Source organism: Salmo trutta, chromosome 10 (assembly GCF_901001165.1).
Source record: "Salmo trutta chromosome 10, fSalTru1.1, whole genome shotgun sequence".
Lineage (NCBI taxonomy): Eukaryota > Metazoa > Chordata > Actinopteri > Salmoniformes > Salmonidae > Salmo > Salmo trutta.
The window spans coordinates 12,087,540-12,105,273 of record NC_042966.1 but is presented as its reverse complement, the minus strand read 5'-3'; the positions used below and the strand labels follow the sequence as shown (position 1 = coordinate 12,105,273).

The following is a 17,734-nucleotide window of genomic DNA, read 5'->3' as shown; positions in this document are numbered from 1 at the left end:
TGAACCATCTTTATAATGGTGAGCTCTGCCTCTCTCCTTTCTTCCGTTGACTTGTCCTTTGGGAAATTCTTCTTGCAAAAGAAAGTCTGGACCTGTGAACCAGTTGGAAGCCATGAGCTGTTCTGATGTGAGACCTCTGGAAGCATGATCCTCAGGATTCTCTTCAGAGGTCACATATCTCCATTGTTCGGGATCTGTGCTTTGCTTAATGCGTTGGATACGGTTAGCTACAAAGACATGGAATCTTCTGGCTTCATTGTTGATGTAGCCAAGAACTACCTTCGAGTCTGTCCAGAAGTATTCCTGTAGACCTTGTATCTCTAGCTTCCTTTTGAGCATGTCACTTGTTCGAACAGCTACCACCGCTGCTGAAAGTTCCAGTCGTGGTATGGTCGTAATCTTGGACGGGGCGACTCTCGACTTTCCCATAACTAGGGAGCAATGAACTTCTCCTGCTGTGCTGATTGTTCTGAGATATGAGCCCTCTCCATAACCTGAGGTACTAGCGTCGGAGAAGTGATGGAGCTCATAACTCTGCACTTCCTTGAAACTTGATGGCAAGTAGCCTCGTTGGATCCTTACTTACGAAGTTTTGTAGACCTTGGAGCCAGAATTCCCACTGGAAACGTAGGTCATCTGGAATGGGGTCATCCCAGTCGATCTTGTCACGACACATCTGCTGCAAGATCTGCTTCCCTGCCAGGACAAAGGGTGCCACAAACCCAAGCGGATCATATACAGAGGCTACTGTAGACAACACTCCTCTTCTTGTAAGTGGGCGTTCCTTGACAACTACCCTAAACTGGAACTCGTCTGATGTGACACACCACAGTACACCAAGCGCCCTCTCCATGTGTGGTTCACCCAGAGCCATATCTAGGTCTTTGGCACCCTCAGCACATTCTTCCTTGGGAATTGTGGCTATAACTTCCTTGCTGTTAGAGATAAACTTGTGCAACCGAAGTTTGCCGATGCTGCAAAGCTCTCTTGCTTCTTTCACCAGCTGGGCCGCTTCAGCTTCAGATGATACGCTCATCAACCCATCATCAACATAAAAGTTCCTTTCTATGAACTGGATAGACTTCTCGCTGAAGCTTCCTCGTCCTTCGGCAGCGAGATGTTTGAGACCATAGTTGGCGCAACCAGAAGATGAAGCTGCGCCGAACAAGTGGACCTTCATACGATACACTGAGGGTTGAGACTCTAGATCTCCGTTCTACCACCAAAGGATCCGCAGATAATCTTGGTCTTCTGCTTTCACATGAAACTGGTGGAACATGCGCTCTACATCACACATGATTGCAATTGGACCCTTACGAAAACGACAAAGGACACCCAGCAATGTGTTTGTCAACTCTGGACCGGTGAGGAGGTGGTCATTCAAGGACGTCTCTCGAAACTTCGCTGAGCAGTCAAAGACGACTCGTATCTTCCCAGGCTTTTGTGGGTGATAAACCCCATGATGTGGGATGTACCATGCTGGATGTTTGTTAATTTCTTCCTTGGAGACCTTCTCAGCATCTCCACAAGCTATGGTCTCTTCCATAAATGCTGTGTAGTCCTTGTAGTACTGCTTGTCTCTCCTTAGCCTCCTTTCCAGGCACTTGAGGCGGTGAACTGCACATGTTTTATTGTTCGTCAGGTTGGGCCTTTCTTCCTTAAACGGCAGCGGCATCTCGTAATGTCCATTGTCCTTGCGTTTGATGCCCGCTTTCATTTTTGTCAGGAACCGGATATCCTCTTGAGATATGAGGTCCTCTTCTGTAGCTCTCTCATTGAAGTCGGATTCAAGCGTCTTGATAACGTCCAGTGCTGTGATTACCTCTCTTACGCATGTTCTACAAACATAGTGTACTTGATTTGTGAGGTTGGAAGAAGATTGAAGACTTGGCATCACCTGTCTAACGATCACCTGATGACTCACTCCAATAGCGTCGCCATAGTCGATACATGGGTTTCCATAGCCGACTATGCTCCAGCCAAGGTCTGTTCTCTGAGCAAAAGGCTGATTTCCCTTACCAGACACAATTTTTCTTGGAAGGAGAGCCTGGGAGCAGTTGTAGCCAATTAAGAGACCGACATCACAGCTCTGTTGAGGAGCAATCTCCTCTGCAATGTGTTCAAGATGAGACCATGCTCTTGCCATCTCTGGAGTAGGAATAGGATCTCTGTTTGCAGGAATAAACTCTCTCGAGTAGGTCGTTGGCAGAGGGATTTTCTTCTCCAAGTAAAACCCTCTAACCTGCAAACCAGACAGCTTCTGGCTGGGCACGATGGTATTCCTTGAAGCCATTGTAGAGAGTTTCAGATGTACTGGCTCCTTCCTTGTATTGAGAGCTTTTGTTGTCTCTTCAAGGATAAAGGTGGTGTCGCTCTGGGTGTCAAGAAGTGCATACACGAGAACTTCACGATTGGGCTCGCTTGTGGTTGACACCCATACTGGAATGATTGTGGAGGTGTGAGTGTTGTTAATGTCCCTTACGACTCTGTTAGATATGGCCTCACTTGACGCACTTGTCCCCTTATCTTGTGGGGGCTCTGTCTTCCTATCCCTTGACCTTTCTTTAGTACGATCTTCATGCAGGCAGGATGGATGCCTCCTCTGACACGTGTCACAGGTGTTCCTGTTATCACAATCTTTCGAACGATGCCCAGGCCTTAAACAGCCGAAGCACAATTTATTCTCTTGAACAAACTTCTGTCGCTCTGTGGTGGGCTTATCCATGAACTTCCAGCATTTGTGGAGACTATGACCTGACTTCTCACAGAAGACACAACTAGTGACAGTATCTTTCCCATCAGAGTTAGTTGCTAATACCCTTGCTCCAGGGCTTTGAATCCTTGGCGTCTTAGGTTTTCCATCTTCGCTTGGTTTCAAAGCGTGAAGGGATGTTACAGGATTGCAAGCGATCTTGGCTTCTCTAGTGAGAAAATACACAAACTGACTGAAGCTGGGAAAGGTCTCAGTTTCTTCTAAGATGTCTATGACCTTTCTATTCCATCTTGAAGTTAGCCAATCTGGAAGTTTAGCAAGGATCTTTTGGTTTTCATTACAGTCATTAAGCACCTCCAGGCCCTTATTCTGAGACATAGCAGCCTCACAGCTGCGAAGAAAATCCACAAGGTCTCTAAGTTCAAGACTGTCCTTGGATCCTATCTTAGGCCATGCATTGAGCTTATCTCTGAAGGACTTGGCGATGAGGAATTTGTTTCCGTACCTTTCTTCAAAAATGGTCCACGCAGCATGGTAGGCTGACTCTGTTCCTAACATAAAGTAACTTTCAATGGCTTTCTTGGCAGGCCCACCGACATATTTTCTTAAGTAATATATCTTCTCAGTTGCTGGTATGTTCTTTCTGTCTATCAGAGTCTGAAAAGAGACCTTCCAGTCAGTGAACGAGAGTGGTTCTCCATTGAATGTTACTGGTTCTGGTATGGGGAGGCGGCTTTCACTGATTGATTCCGCTAGTAACCTGAACATGGTCTTGGTGCTATCTTCATGTCGTGTGCTTGTCACAACATGTTGTGGTGAGAGACTGTGAGATGAGCCACTTCTGTGCATGACTTCTTTCACAGATTTGCAGTTAGAGGACGAGAAGAGAGAACTACTCTCTGAGTTTTCATCTTGCTCATACACTTGCATCCTCGCCTTGGCAGTATTTAGTTTCTTGAGCACTTCTAGGCGCTCTAACTCTCTACGCTTGTCTTCTAGCGTCCTTCGTCTGGCAGCATTTTCTACCTCTAACTTGACTCGCAGCCTAGCTTCTTCTAAGCTGCGTTTCACAGCCTCAGCTTCTTGCTCCGCTGTCCTCTTCTTATCTTCATCTTCGAGTCTGAAGCTCTTCTAGTTGGCGTTCTTGCTCAACCATTACTTCTAAAGCTGCTTGGTTAGCAGCAACTTCCGCCGCATCCTCTTGTCTCTTGACAGATGACACGCTTGAGTGTCTGGAGTTGACCTTTGAGTTGCTTTGAGACTGGGAGGAAATGCTTGAGGGCTGATAGTTGAGACTTGACTTATGTGAGAGTTCAGACATGCACAAGGAATTGCTGTCCTTCCAGTGCAGCTCTATCTGGTTACTTTGACCTTCTTCCCTGGCCTTTAGATGACACCTTACAGTCTTGATAATAGACATTGTAACTGCTTCACACGTATCAACTCTGCGGCATATATCGTTGTCGGGAATGTCAATTTGACGCAAATTTACATAAACAAGGTTTAGCTCTGTAGAGGTATGGCTGATCTTGTTTAAGAGGTCTTCTAGTAGGTCTTCAGAGCAACAGCCTGTCAGTGACAGTTTTGCTTCCTTTACTAGAGCCTTCCACTTCTCATGGCTGACTCTGAAACGATGTTCGAGCTGTCTCCACCTTTCGTCGCGCAGTTCTCTGCCCTTTTCAGTTAACCTGTGGACCCTCTCACCTTTTCGTGGCTCTTGTTGTGATGTCTCATTAGCAACTTCTGTATCATCATTCGCTGGCAGCCGTGACTCCACACCAGTCTGGGTCTCTTCCTGCTGCTCTGTTTGTTCTGATGAAGGCTTGAAGTTTGCGAGGTGTTGTTGCAGCTGCTCAACTTGACCCACCCCATCTCTATCACCTTTAGTGAAACTACCCTTTTCTGACATTCTAAATCAAATCAAATCAATTCTAGGTAAGGTTTGGATAAGTGAGTAGGTCATTTAAACCTTAGTACGTGGTATAAACATGTATAATGCTTGTAACGAAGGCTTGAACAAACACCTTACCAAACAATTACACTATTAACTTACAGGTGAAAATATAATGAATAGGTGTACGCTGACCCTTAATGTTTTGTCGCAATATATATATTGTTTTAGTAAGTATCAAATAATATTTTTCCAGTAATACACATAACAGCGATACATAAAGATAGAAAGAGCAAATGCATAATACCAGCATCTTGATGAAATACACAACTATCTCCAGTCCTCACAAATTGTAATCTTAAAGTCTCTTATTAGCTGTTCACAAGGCTAGGACCAGCTTCAAACACCTTGACTTGTACATACGTGTCTGACTTTCCTGTTAGCCTTCTCCTTATGTTGCCTCATGATGCTTCCTTATGTGGAGATTTTCTTCTTAGGTTGCAGTTAGGTGCAAAACTCTTATCTGGCAGATGACAGGGCCTACCAGGATTTGGGTATCTTGTAGACGTTTACAGCTGGATAAGATTCTTCTTTCTCTCTTGCTCGTGAAGAGCATTGAGTTCTCCCTGTAGCTCCCTCCAGTAACCACGAGCACAACCGTTCCTTGATTTTAACTGGCGGCTTTATTCTGTAGTTTAGTCAGAATTATCACTTTCCGTGAGAACTATAAAGTAAATGAAAATACAGTTTAAGCACACTCTTACACCTTCTTGTCTTATGAGTGACTTATTAGCTTGGTATAACTCTGAAGTGCTTACATACATAAACAGTTTAGCCGGAGCTATAACAGTATCAGATTGAACACACGAATAGAGGAAAAAATACCTCATTGGCTGCTTATTACAGAAGGGAGGAAATCAAACTTCACACTTATTATTCCTGGCATGAATTCACGCTTCATCCTAACATACACATATCAACCTTTACGAACTGAACCCGGTAATGATGAAAACTTGAAAACTTAGCTAACATCGCGCGGGAAAGCCTTCACCCACAAAGATGTGTTGCTACGATAATGATCCCCGTTACAACAGTTATTAGCCACGTAGTTCCACCTGTCTTATCATTTCCTCCGCATAGCGAACACGTAAACAATTCAAACAAAAAACAACGACATAGACTTACAGATTAACTGTCAGTTACAATCTCCACGGCCTCCACAATGGATTAGTACACTCAAGAAAGGCGCAAATCAGACAGGTGTCTTGTATTTTTTTGAAGCAGCAAACAAAATAAATCTTTGTCGACCAACAGCCTCTCGACCAAACGATCGACCAGTCGACTAAATGGGGTCATCCCTAGTTTCCATTTAGTATCATCAAGTACTCTCCCTGCTTGCTAAATAATTGTGAACTGCCATGGCGCAGTGGTCTAAGCAGCGTGAGTTCGAGCTCAGTGCTGTGCCATTGTTTTTTTCTTCTGAATGCCGAGGACGGCAAATATTGATGTCCTCAGGACCTTTTCAAATGTCCGAAATCGACTTGTGTTTCTAGTGACCAGCTTGATTTTACCATAGGTATGAGCAGTGGCGATTTTAGCATGTAAATCTTGGTGGGGCAGACTCCCCACATGTTTTTGTTGATGCATGCCTGCAAAGCCACTACACAACACAACACTAAATAATACATTAATTGCACTATAATGCGATAAGCTGTGCCCACAAACTGTTAGGGCCTACATAAAGCTGTCCCAACAGCAGTCCCAACAACTTACCACTGCTACACCTGGCTATCAGCGGAGACTTGTCTGGCAGCGAAACAGTTCATTCAGCGTCATTTATTGCCTTTCTAAAAAACATAGCTGATATGGTTGACCATATCTACTTGGCATATTACATAATTTATGCAGCAGCATATAAGACATTTTTGGACTCACCTTGTTGTGCACGGCGGTCCTTCGTTGGCAATTTTTGTCATCAAAGAAAGAGAAAGATTTACAATTCCGATTTGGATGACCGTTCAAAATGTATTTTCCAAGTCTGACTTCCCAGTTGCAATGCTTGCGGTTAGCCACTGTCACTGATTACTTCCAAACAACTCATTGTTGAATTTGCTATTTCCAACTTGTTGTGTAATGTTTATGTCCATTGTCCGATGAGCACCGATACATTTTGTCTATAATTTATCTTCATTATTTCTCTTCATATGACAAGGATTAAAAAGGATTTGCCAGTAGATCTGCCAGTCTACTTGATTTATGGTGACTGCTAGCTAAGATTTTGAAAGTAAGACATGATCAGTCCAATCAAAGCTACTGTGGCCCATGACCTTGAGCGTTCTTGGAAGAGCACTTCTATTCTAAGTCTATGGTAGGGCCCAAATGGCTCACATTCTTGATGTCTACTCTTACTAAAGGCGGGTGACGTAGTGTCCCTATGAGTGACAGAACACTGAGCCAATCATGGTTCAATGCTGAGCCAATCAAAGTGCAATGCTCCTATTTTCTGTTGGCCGGCCCCACCACCACAGAAAGCACTGAGCTACAGTGGCTTGCAAAAGTATTCACCCCTCTTGGCAGTTTTCCTATTTTGTTGCTTTACAACCTGGAATTAAAATAGATTTTTGGGGGGTTTGTATAATTTGATTTACACAACATGCCTACCACTTTGAAGATGCAAAATATTTTTTATTGTGAAACAAACAAGAAATAACACAAAAAAAGACAACTTGAGCGTGCATAACTATTCACTCCTCCAAAGTCAATACTTTGTAGAGCCACCTTTTGTATCAATTACAGTTGCAAGTCTCTTGGGGTATGTCTCTATAAGCTTGGCACATCTTGCCACTGGGATTTTTGCCCATTCTTCAAGGCAAAACTACTCCAGCTCCTTCAAAGTTGGATGGGTTCCGCTGCTGGTGCACAGCAATCTTTTAAGTCATACCACAGATTCTCAATTGGATTGAGGTCTGGGCTTTGACTAGGCCATTCCAAGACATTTAAATGTTTCCCTTTAAACCACCCTTTAAACCACAAGTGTTGTTTTAGCAGTATGCTTAGGGTCATTGACCTGCTGGAAGGTGAAACTCCGTCCCAGTCTCAAATCTCTGGAAGACTGAAACAGGTTTCCCTCAAGAATTTCCCCGTAATTAGCGCCATCCATCATTCCTTCAATTCTGACCAGTATCCCAGTCCCTGCCGATGAAAAACATCCCCACTGTAACGGGCGACGCCAAGGGTGGGTCAGAGGCCACATCCCACACCTGAGCCGCCGCCGTAAGAAGGCCCACCCAGACCCTGCCCTTCAGTGTCAGGTTTTGTGGCCGGAGTCCGCACCTTGGGGGGGGGGGGGTGTACTGTAACGCCCTGGCCATAGAGAGGGGTTTTTTGTTCTTTATTTTGGTTAGGCCAGGGTGTTACATTGGGTGTGCGTTCTATGTTCCTTTTTCTATGTTTTTGTATTTATTTGTTTTGGGCCGTGTGTGGCTCCCAATCAGGCACAGCTGAAGCTTGTTGTTGCTGATTGGGAGTCACACATAAGGAGCATGTTTTTCCTTTGGGTTTTGTGGGTAATTGTTTCTGTTAGTGTTTGCACCTGACAGGACTGAAATATTAAATGATGAACACTAACTCCGCTGCACCTTGGTCCACTCTCTTCATCGACAGTTGTTACACCCACAGCATGATGCTGCCACCACCATGCTTCACTGTGGGGATGGTGTTCTCGGGGTGATGAGAGGTGTTGGGTTTGTGCAAGACATAGTGTTTTCCTTGATGGTCAAAAAGCAACATTTTAGTCTCATCTGACCAGAGTACCTTCTTCCATATGTTTGGGAAGTCTCCCACATGCATTTTTGCGAACACCAAACGTGTTTTCTAATTTCTTTTTTTTCTAATTTCTTTTCTTTAAGCAATTTTTCTGGCCACTCTTCCATAAATCCCAGCTCTGTGGAGTGTACGGCTTAAAGTGGTCCTATGGACAGATACTCCAATCTCCACTGTGGAGCTTTGCAGCTCCTTCAGGATTATCTTTGGTCTCTTTGTTGCCTCTGATTAATGCCCTTGCCTGGTCTGTGAGTTTTGGTGGGTGGCCCTCTCTTGGCAGGTTTGTTGTGGTGCCATATTCTTTCCACTTTTTTATAATGGATTTAATGGTGCTCAGTGGGATGTTCAAAGTTTCGGATATTTTTTATAACCCAACCCTGATCTGTACTTCTCCACAACTTTGTCCCTGACCTGTTTGGAGAGCTCCTTGGTCTTCATGATGCCACTTGATTGGTGGTGCCCCTTGCTTAGTGGTGTTGCAGACTCTGGGGTCTTTCGGAACAGGTGTGTATATACTGAGATCATGTGACAGATCATGTGACACTTAGATTGCACACAGGTGGACTTTATTTAACTAATTATGTGACTTATGAAGGTAATTGGTGGCACCAGATCTTATTTAGGGGCTTCATAGTGAAGGGGGTGAATACATATGCACGCACCATTTTTCCGTTCTTATTATTATTATTTTTTAAACAAGATATTTTTTTCATTTCACTTCACCAATATGGACTATTTTGTGTATGTCCTTCACATGAAATCCAAATAAAAATCAATTTAAATTACAGGTTGCAATGCAACAAAATAGGAAAAACGCCAAGGGGGATGAATACTTTTGCAAGGTACTGTAGGCTGAAACACCTGAATTTTGGAGCTGCCTGTTTGTATGCGGCTTATATAGAATTTTTTTTACATTGTTTGCAAACTGATGTGTGACACATATTAATGCCAAAATAACATGCAAAACAGGCAAGCCCACCCCCCAACAGGTGGGGTTCTGTCCCACCTGCCCTGAATGATGGGTCGCCACTGGGTATGAGGTACTTTTCTGCATATGCTTCCGTTTTTCAACGCCAAACCCACCACTTGTGTGCGTGGCCATAGGGCTCTATTTTCATGTCATCTGATCATAGCACTGCCTGGAGTTTAATAAATGGGGCCCTTGTTAAGGTCAATGGCGTCATGAACCCAGTACCAGGACATTTTAGCCAAAACCTGGTTGCCACTGCCAGGAGGATGAATCTTCCAGCAAGACAATAACCCAAAGCACACATCAACATCCACATTTTGCGATGGCCATCTCAGTCTTTGGACTTGAACCCCATTGAAAACCTGTGGTTTGAATTGAAGAGGGCAGTCCATAAGCGTAGACCAAGAATATCAAGGATCTGGAAAGATTCTGTATGGAGGAATGGCCTAAGAACCTTTCCAATGTGTTCTCCAATATCATAAAACATGTCAGAAAAAGGCGCAGTGTCGTTATCCTCGCAATCATAGAGTGTTGGAGTACTGAAAACATATTTCTTTTAAATAACATAATTTACCACCAAAACATTGCATACAATATAGCTCAGTATTTGTATTATTTATTTTATACAGTATTTTTTGCTCCTCTTTATCAAGGGTGCCAATGATTATGTACCCTACTGTGTTCAGTTAGATCATTAATATGCAGTTATATAATTAATATGCAGTATTACATAGAAGCACAATATATATTTTTGTTTTTAACCATGCAATATATGTTTTTGTCTTTAATCTTTTATTCTGTTAGATTGGATTCCATTACACAACTGCAGATGTGGAAAGTTGCACTTCGCTCTGGCCTACAGAGTGACTGTGACAATTTGCTGAGACTGTGTGAGTCTGAAATTCACCTGTCAGTCCAAGAGCAAGAGGTGTGGAAGCCAGCAGAAGAGGTCCTGAAGCTGAAGAGACCAGAACATATTCACCTCTGTCTACATGTTGGTCAAGGCACCCAGCATATTACCACATCATCAATGAAAATCATCTTTGACTGTTTGTCAAACATTGCCAATATCAGGTAAGTGAATGCATAGCCTACATAGATGGATTTTTATTAAGTCCAGATAGCATATTCTGAACATGGTTAAGATTCCTTTAAATTATTTGAATGACTTATAGATGCTGTTTTACTGCCACTGCTGCTATCAGTATTTCCAATGATGACCAATGTTAGCTCTAATGTAGGCCTACATTGATGATAAAAGAAGTGTCTCGTCTTAACATTCTTTTAGGTTCATTGCACTCAATGATCAAAAAACACATTCATGGAATGAGGAAGTGAAGTCATTCCAGATGGATCTTTACATTCAAGGAGCTCTCTATGAGATGACGACAGGACAGAAACGTGTTGAGGGTCTGCGCCCTGTGCTTGCTCATTTGATTCACTCTGACTCTATAGAGGAACAGAGCAAATTCATGGTTCGTCTGTACTCAAAGGCCCATGACACGCAGGAAGGAGTTCTACCGGTGTTGCAGCCTGTTTTCCAGACAACTCCTGCGGTATGGTACATAGACCTCTCTGAGAAAGGAACCTCTGGTGTCCTTGAGGTGCTGAAATTCCAGAATGTGAAGAAACCAGTTGAGTTGTGGTGGTCGGATGAAGAGAGCGAGAGGGAATTGGCAATTTTCCTTCAGTGTCTACCTTACGTCTCAGAGCTGAGGTGAGTCTATGGTTGTGTGATGATCTTGAAATGTTATCACTGGATCTAAATGTTCTTTGAGAATAGACACACAAAAAAAGTATGCTACAGAAGACTTGTTTTTGTATCTATCATTGTCTTTTTAATCCGTTGGCATAGTTCGAAGAGAAAAGTTGCTTACTATCTCAGTGCAAAATGTTATCTGGTGTACAACAGTTGTGTTTCCCATCAGAGACCCTGACAGTCTATAATCTAATTATCTTCTATTCCACGTGAAGAGAGGGTTCAGAGAGGTTGTACAGTGAGTGCTTGGGTACATTTTGTCATTAGATTTTTAACAATTTATTTTCATTCTAAATGATCTAGATTCAATGACTGCATTCCAAACACCAATGATGCTATCAAGGTGCTTGTGGATCTCTTCATCTGTGCAGCAACGTTGGAAGGAGAGACACTAAATATGCTTTCATCAGTATGTGGATACTCAGCTTTCCCCTTTGCTGATCGTGACAACGCTGGACAGTGTGCTTTTCTGTTAGATCTGTACTCACATGTGAGCGACTACGAGACTCAAACAGGCAGAAGTATCCTTCCAGCGTTACTGCCACTTTACCAGACAGCTCCTGCAGTCTGGTCCATAGACCTCTCTGAGAGAAAGGCCTCCCTCCTCCTAGAAGTGCTGAAACTCCAACCAGAGAAGAAACCGGTAGAACTGAGGGGCTGGCCAGATGACGAAAGTGACGTAAGGAGTTTCCTTCAGTGTCTACCCTACATCTCGTACCTCAGGTTGGTTTGTTCAAAGGTTCTCTGTTATAATCATATCGCTGACAGAGAGTAATTTAGATGCCACGTGGAATTATGAACTTGAAGCATCTTAAGGCTAAGGTTCTAAGGATAAACTTAGCCTTAACATGCTTTTGAGAACTCGGTCTTGGTCTATATGTTCCTTTTATGTCAGGCTAATAATGTTTTTATGCTGACAGGTTTTTCTACAGACAGGATGAGGGGGAGCTGCCCGAGGAGTGGAGGATCACGTTTTTTCCATGGCTTTGTTGTTTACTTTTGAAAGTGTTTCTTCAAGGAGCTGTTAATGACATATTGACAGGACAGAGGTCTGTTGAGGCACTCCTGTCTGTTCTGGGGTTAGCGCATTCATATGACTCTACAGAGAAGTGTATGCTTCTGTTAGATCTGTACTCGCAGGCGAAGGACGATGAGATTCAAACAGGCAGAAGTATCCTTCCAGCGTTACAGCCAATTTACTGGTCAACTCCTGCAGTCTGGTCAATAGACCTCACAGAGAGTAAGGCCTCCCTCCTCCTAGAAGTGCTGAAACTCCAACCAGTGAAGAAACCAGTAGAGTTGAGGGGCTGTTCAGATGATGAGAGTGACGTGAGGAGTTTCCTTCAGTGTCTACCCTACATATCATACCTCATGTGGGTTGGTTACCAACCTGGCGTGTGTTTTTCTCTATTGAATTAACAGTATCATGGAATTAACTATATCATGGAACATTAATTGTTTTGAGATATATTGACCAATCATTTATTAACAATTTGATATATTTGCATACATTACAATGTTTTCATGTGTCTTTGACTTGTTTTTATTTTTCGCCCCCAGTTGTGACTGCCAGTTCTTCCTGTCGATGTGTGATGAACTCTCTGTGGGTTCTGAGGGAGATGCACTGCTATCCCACTCTCTCCTCCAGGCCCTACAGTACACTCTCACATTGTCAGGGTGGTTGCCCAGTGTAAGCTGCGAGGCAGTAGGAGCAGTCCTAGGCCAGTCTACTGCTGACGATGAGCTGGACGTCACTCTCACCCCACAGAGTATCTCTCTCCAAGGAGCTAAACTTCTCTTCGAACAAGTGAAAGAGCTTCACAAGCTTAGGTAATTCTATATTTGCTAACACCCTAGAGTCTATTGATGCACCCGTGCGTCAACCTATGTAACATAATAGCAAAAAAAATCCATCAAAATCCGTCAGTTTAAACTAGAAATATCTGGGCTGCGTCTCAATCCACCACGTCCGCCTATAGTGCTTTTCCGCGTCTGCGGTGGAAGCTGGCCGGAGCTACAGCGGGGTTTGTCAAACCATGAAACATCCCGAAAATCGTTTTTCTCACGAAAACATATGTAGCGTCTGAATGGTTTGGCCTACAAACTATTATGACCACTCTATAAAAAGGGGATACTCTCACGAACACGATGACTCATCTGAAATTAACTGGTACCGGTTTTAAAAAATGAATGGAAATATGGAGGTACGGTAGTTTTGTGCCTACCCCAAAAAAGGGGTTAAATGTGTGTAAAAAGAAAATATATATATACTGAGCTTTCTTATATCTCCTAGATATAGGACAGACACTTCAAAATCTTATTCCTTATGATTTTTTTGTTGTTGTCATTTATGAATGTGTTATTCAATGTGTTTCTATGGGATTTGGTACTAAAGGCCAAATGCTATATTTTAACAAATAATGTATGTATATATAATTTTTATATATACCTAAAAGGGTCCTAAAATGCATAATCAAATAGCTAAATGATCCATGGTATGACGATCTTAAATCAATTCCATTTGTCAGCTTATAACCCCCCCACCTATTCTTGAAGGTTAACATCATTTTTGTTTCTTCTTTCAGAATGAATGAAATGGCAACAGTGAAGCTAGCTAGGATGTCACTTTTGTGCAAAAGGCCAATGTTCGTTAAGGAGCTGACCCTGGTCTTATCTAGGCCAAATCCAACAGAACGGGTGCAGTGTAGAGTGATCAGTAGTTTAGCTTCACTACTGACAGTGTGGACCATAAGGAGCTTGGATCTGACAGACTGTCCCATCGAGGGTTACCTTCTTGCTACCCTGTTGTGTCATCAGGGTCCGCTCACTATCAGGCAAGTTAGCTTACCTAGTTTGTCCACTCTCAAACAAAATGTCTCTAAATGTGGGGTTTGCATGTTGGGGATTACCGTTTGAATTGTCGAGGATCCACATTGTTTTCTCTGTGTTACCATCTGCCTGTATTCCTCCATGGCAGACTAAGTGAGGAGATTCTGCAACAGCTGGCAGTTGTGGTATATGAGGCTCAGAATGAGGAACTGACCCAGTGCTTCCTGGAGAAGGTTGATGGAGACCTGTCTAACTGTAGACTGGACTGGGATGTGCTTCACTACCTGCTGAAGAGCACCACAAAACGCATCACCGTCAACCTCAGGAGGAGCAGAATCAGACAGCAAGACATGCCTCATCTTCTCCCGTTCCTTAATAATATTCGCTTTCAAAGGTCTGGTTCAAACAATATGATGATTGCTATCAGGGCCAATATCTTTATCTTTCACAGTGAAAATCCAATATCTAACATGTAGCACCTAATACAGCACCCAATGCCTCCTTTTCTGCAGAATGAATTCCCACTTTGAGAGGACAGCTCTGAAAGAAATACACAAGCAACGTGCTGGTCACATGGTGATTACTTTAGTGAGGTCATCAGATGAATGGATCAACTTGAACAACCTGGTCTTGAAACATGATGACTGTGAAGCACTGCGCTTTGGTTTACACTACAGTGACGGGGTGAAACTCAACCTGTTGTGGACCGTCATTCCAAAGGAGGAGATGGGGAGGTTTCTGACTCTTCTGCACAGGGTCTCTGAACTCAGGTCACTGTCTATTAGTGTCTCAATGTGTTTTTTTTCTTGTACCTGATTTAAGTATTTGGTTTCTAGTTGATTGGAAGGAGTGAATTACAATTAATTGCACATTATTTTATGTCCACCCATGGTTCTGACTGTCCTGACGACCTTGCAGGGTAGACAGGAAACTACTCCTGGAGCTCCTCCATGCCTGGACAGGATTGATAACACAAACAGAGGCACCCGCTGCGCTGTTGAGGGTTCTGGATCACAAACTGGACCTCTCCTGCTCTTCTGCCATGGATCTGTCAGGGCAGGAGGATGATACTGTTTTGAGCCTCAGTTCTGGGGACTGCAGGGCCATCTCTGCAGCCATCGACAAAGCTGATGGTGACACAGAGCTGATTCTACACGACTGTCAGATTGAGGATGCAGGACTAGAGGAGTTTTACAAAGAGTCCATTTTACAAAGAGTCCATTTGAGGTGAGATGCCGTAAGCAGGTTTTTGCATATTCAATTGATAGTTTATTGATCTATAGACCATCTATTGGGGACTATGCAAATAATGTAGGGCCCAGACGTTATACTCTCGTGAGTGCTTTACTTTTGAATTTTCCGGTAGTGACACTGTTTAACTTTGTTCCTTCATAGCCTTGGAAAACCTATTTTGCTGCAGCTCCTTCACCTGATATTTGTGGGAGATGGAGGCAGGTCAGAGAGACTTGCTTCACTACTATCCAGAGCCCTGGGGAAGGAACTGGATCTCAGTCATACCCCGTTGGACCTGATGGCCTGTTCATCACTGGCATTGATTCTGGAGCACTCAGAAGGGCTTTCAGAGCTGGACCTCAGCGACTGCCATCTCACCGACACACATCTGGAGTTTCTGCTCACACATCTGCACAAGGCACAAGTCCTAAAGTAAGGGTATTTTCAGATACAGTACATTGAATTAAGTGGAAAGCATATTTTGTATTTTTCAAAAGTACTAACCCTTAGTGTGATGACATACAGGGTGACATATTCAGTGGTGACATATTCCCTGTACATTAGTCACTTGTGGACCAGCACTCTTAAACCATGATCTCTTTTTTCAGTCTGTGCAATAATGAAATCACTGATGAAGGAGCTGTGAAACTTAACCTATACATGATTGGAAACAGCTTTACAGAAACTGTATGGTGAGTAAAGCAGTGTTGTTGATAATGTCTATGCTTCCTTGACCTAGTTATAACGTGTCTCAATGAAGAACATTTTTTTCTCCGCAGGCTTTGCAACAACAAGATCACTGAGTTTGACAGCTTCTTGGCGGATAAACGCTACAAACTTTGGCCTGCTCACGTGTCTGGAATGCAGGACCGACACGTCACAAACCTGGGCTCTACCTCTGTGAGAGAAGAGACCTCTAAAGTTTTTTCAAAGGTAGATTGATTGATTTAAAGAGCAACAGCAGGAACTGCCATTTAAAGTCAGGTTTGCAATCGATTTGTAAAGTACTATCTGTCGTCTTCTCATGTATAGACCAAACCCATTATTAAAGAATTTGACCCTGAGATAGTTGAAGAAGTTGAAGAAAGCAAGATTTCCTACAGGTAACTACCATAGATTGAATCAATTATAACTACTGTTACATCTAAACAAGTAAGTTTCTTCCTCTCCTATATTCATATTGGAGTTTTCACTCTTAAACCAGCAATCATAATATGCACTGATATGATAATGTAACATGCAATATATCCTAATAACAGAACTGTGGCTTTCTTAGAATAACCATTTCCCCTGTGCCCTGAGACCACCTTTATAATATAAGGCTAATGTGCTTCTATTTTATGATGCTACCCAGGTTCCAGTGTGGGATTCGTGGCAAGTTCCAGTGCAGCGCTACAGGGCTGGTATTTGGGATGAGGGAGCCAGGTACCGTGGAGTATAGTGTGGAACACTGGGACATGCACATGCTTGCTGACACTGACTCTGAGCCTGCATGTCCTGTGTTTAAGATCAGCTGTCCAGAGGGGCATATGTACCAACTGCACCTTCTTCACTGCGAGACTGAGGGTGAGTTTTACTAAGAGCATTGTATTTGGTACAAATCATTCCCTAAGTTCTAGACCTCAGCTCAATCTTGTTATGAATGGTGTGGCTGTTGAACAAGTTGAGGAGTCTAAATTAATTGGTGTCATGTTAGATTGTAAACCGTTATGGTCAAAACATATAGATTCAATGGTTGTAAAGATGGGGAGAGGTTTGTCCGTAATAAAGAGATGCTCTGCTTTTTTGACACCACCATCCAAATAGCGAGTTCTGCAGGCTCTAGTTTTGTCTAATATTGATTATTGTCCAGTGGTGTGGTCGAGCGCTGCAAGGAAAGACCTAATGTACAGTTGAAGTCGGAAGTTTACATACACCTCAGCCAAATACATTTCAACTCAGTTTTTCACAATTCCTGACATTTAATCCTAGTAAAAATTCCCTGTCTTAGGTCAGTTAGGATCACCACTTTATTTTAAGAATGTGAAATGTCAGAATAATTGTGGAGAGAATAATTTTTTTCAGCTTTTATTTCTTTCATCACATTTCCAGTGGGTCAGAAGTTTACATACTCAATTAGTATTTGTCAGCATTGCCTTTAAATTGCTTAACGTCAAACGTTAACGTCAAACGCTTGTCAAACGTTTTGGGTAGCCTTCCACAAGCTTCCCACAATAAGTTGGTCCATCCAATTTTGGCCCATTCCTCCTGACAGAGCTGGTGTAACTGAGTCAGGTTTGTAGGCCTCCTTGCTCGCACACACTTTTTCAGTTCTGCCCACAAATGTTCTATGGGATTGAGGTTAGGGCTTTGTGATGGCCACTCCAATACCTTGACTTGATGTCCTTAAGCCATTTTGCCACAACTTTGGGAGTATGCTTGGGGTCATTGTTCATTTGGAAGATCCATTTGTGACCAAGCTTTAACTTCCTGACTGATGTCTTGAGATGTTGCTTCAATATATCCACCAAATTTTCC

General features: G+C 43.0%; 1 protein-coding gene across 6 annotated transcripts in view; it reads left to right on the top strand.

Moving 5' to 3' along the window:
- LOC115201125 (uncharacterized) overlaps positions 1 to 17,734 on the top strand; it is a 40,338-nt gene that overhangs the window by 14,154 nt on the left and 8,450 nt on the right. For 3 of the 6 annotated variants that reach the window (XM_029764436.1, XM_029764435.1, XM_029764434.1), the window contains exons 3-16: positions 10,201 to 10,470; positions 10,685 to 11,113; positions 11,459 to 11,878; positions 12,076 to 12,528; positions 12,716 to 12,985; positions 13,741 to 13,989; positions 14,133 to 14,378; positions 14,497 to 14,754; positions 14,903 to 15,211; positions 15,380 to 15,649; positions 15,826 to 15,909; positions 15,997 to 16,150; positions 16,250 to 16,320; positions 16,572 to 16,783. In XM_029764436.1, coding sequence (XP_029620296.1) covers positions 10,201 to 10,470; positions 10,685 to 11,113; positions 11,459 to 11,878; positions 12,076 to 12,528; positions 12,716 to 12,985; positions 13,741 to 13,989; positions 14,133 to 14,378; positions 14,497 to 14,754; positions 14,903 to 15,211; positions 15,380 to 15,649; positions 15,826 to 15,909; positions 15,997 to 16,150; positions 16,250 to 16,320; positions 16,572 to 16,783 — 3,695 coding nt within the window. Of the gene's footprint in view, positions 1 to 10,200; positions 10,471 to 10,684; positions 11,114 to 11,458; positions 11,879 to 12,075; positions 12,986 to 13,740; positions 13,990 to 14,132; positions 14,379 to 14,496; positions 14,755 to 14,902; positions 15,212 to 15,379; positions 15,650 to 15,825; positions 15,910 to 15,996; positions 16,151 to 16,249; positions 16,321 to 16,571; positions 16,784 to 17,734 lie in introns of those variants that run through there. The other 3 variants (XM_029764437.1, XM_029764440.1, XM_029764439.1) reach the window with 3 other exon arrangements.